The following is a 431-nucleotide window of genomic DNA, read 5'->3' on the forward strand; positions in this document are numbered from 1 at the left end:
TCCCCCCCCCCCCCCCCCACCTCCTTTTCCATATCCTCCGCCACCCCCACCCCCACCTCCTTTTACTAATGCTCCACCACCCCCACCCCCACCTCCTTTTACTAATGCTCCACCAAGAACACCTTTAAATAAAGCTCCACCTGCACCTCCGCCGCCTTCTTACACTAGTGCTCCAACGGCACCACCCCCACCTCCTCCACCCCCTTTTAGTACAAGTCAGTCTCCATCGCCTCTTTTTAGTAGAGCTCCACCACCACCACCACCCCTTCCTTCATCAAGTGGAAGACCACCTCCACCTCCACCTCCTCCAATGTCTAGAGCCCCTCCACCTCCACCCTTTCCTGGAGCACCTCCACCACCTCCACCACCACCTCCTGGTGGTGGTCGAGGCCCACCCGCTCCCCCTCCTCCTGGCGGTCGAGGCCCACCTC

At 60.8% G+C, this 431-nt stretch overlaps 1 protein-coding gene across 1 annotated transcript in view; it reads left to right on the plus strand.

The window, feature by feature from the left end:
• LOC101508170 (formin-like protein 20) overlaps positions 1-431 on the plus strand; it is a 12,543-nt gene that overhangs the window by 4,509 nt on the left and 7,603 nt on the right. The window contains exon 5 of the mRNA XM_073370945.1: positions 135-416. Coding sequence (XP_073227046.1) covers positions 135-416 — 282 coding nt within the window. The remainder of the gene's footprint in view (positions 1-134; positions 417-431) is intronic.

Source organism: Cicer arietinum, chromosome 7 (assembly GCF_000331145.2).
Source record: "Cicer arietinum cultivar CDC Frontier isolate Library 1 chromosome 7, Cicar.CDCFrontier_v2.0, whole genome shotgun sequence".
Classification (NCBI taxonomy): domain Eukaryota; kingdom Viridiplantae; phylum Streptophyta; class Magnoliopsida; order Fabales; family Fabaceae; genus Cicer; species Cicer arietinum.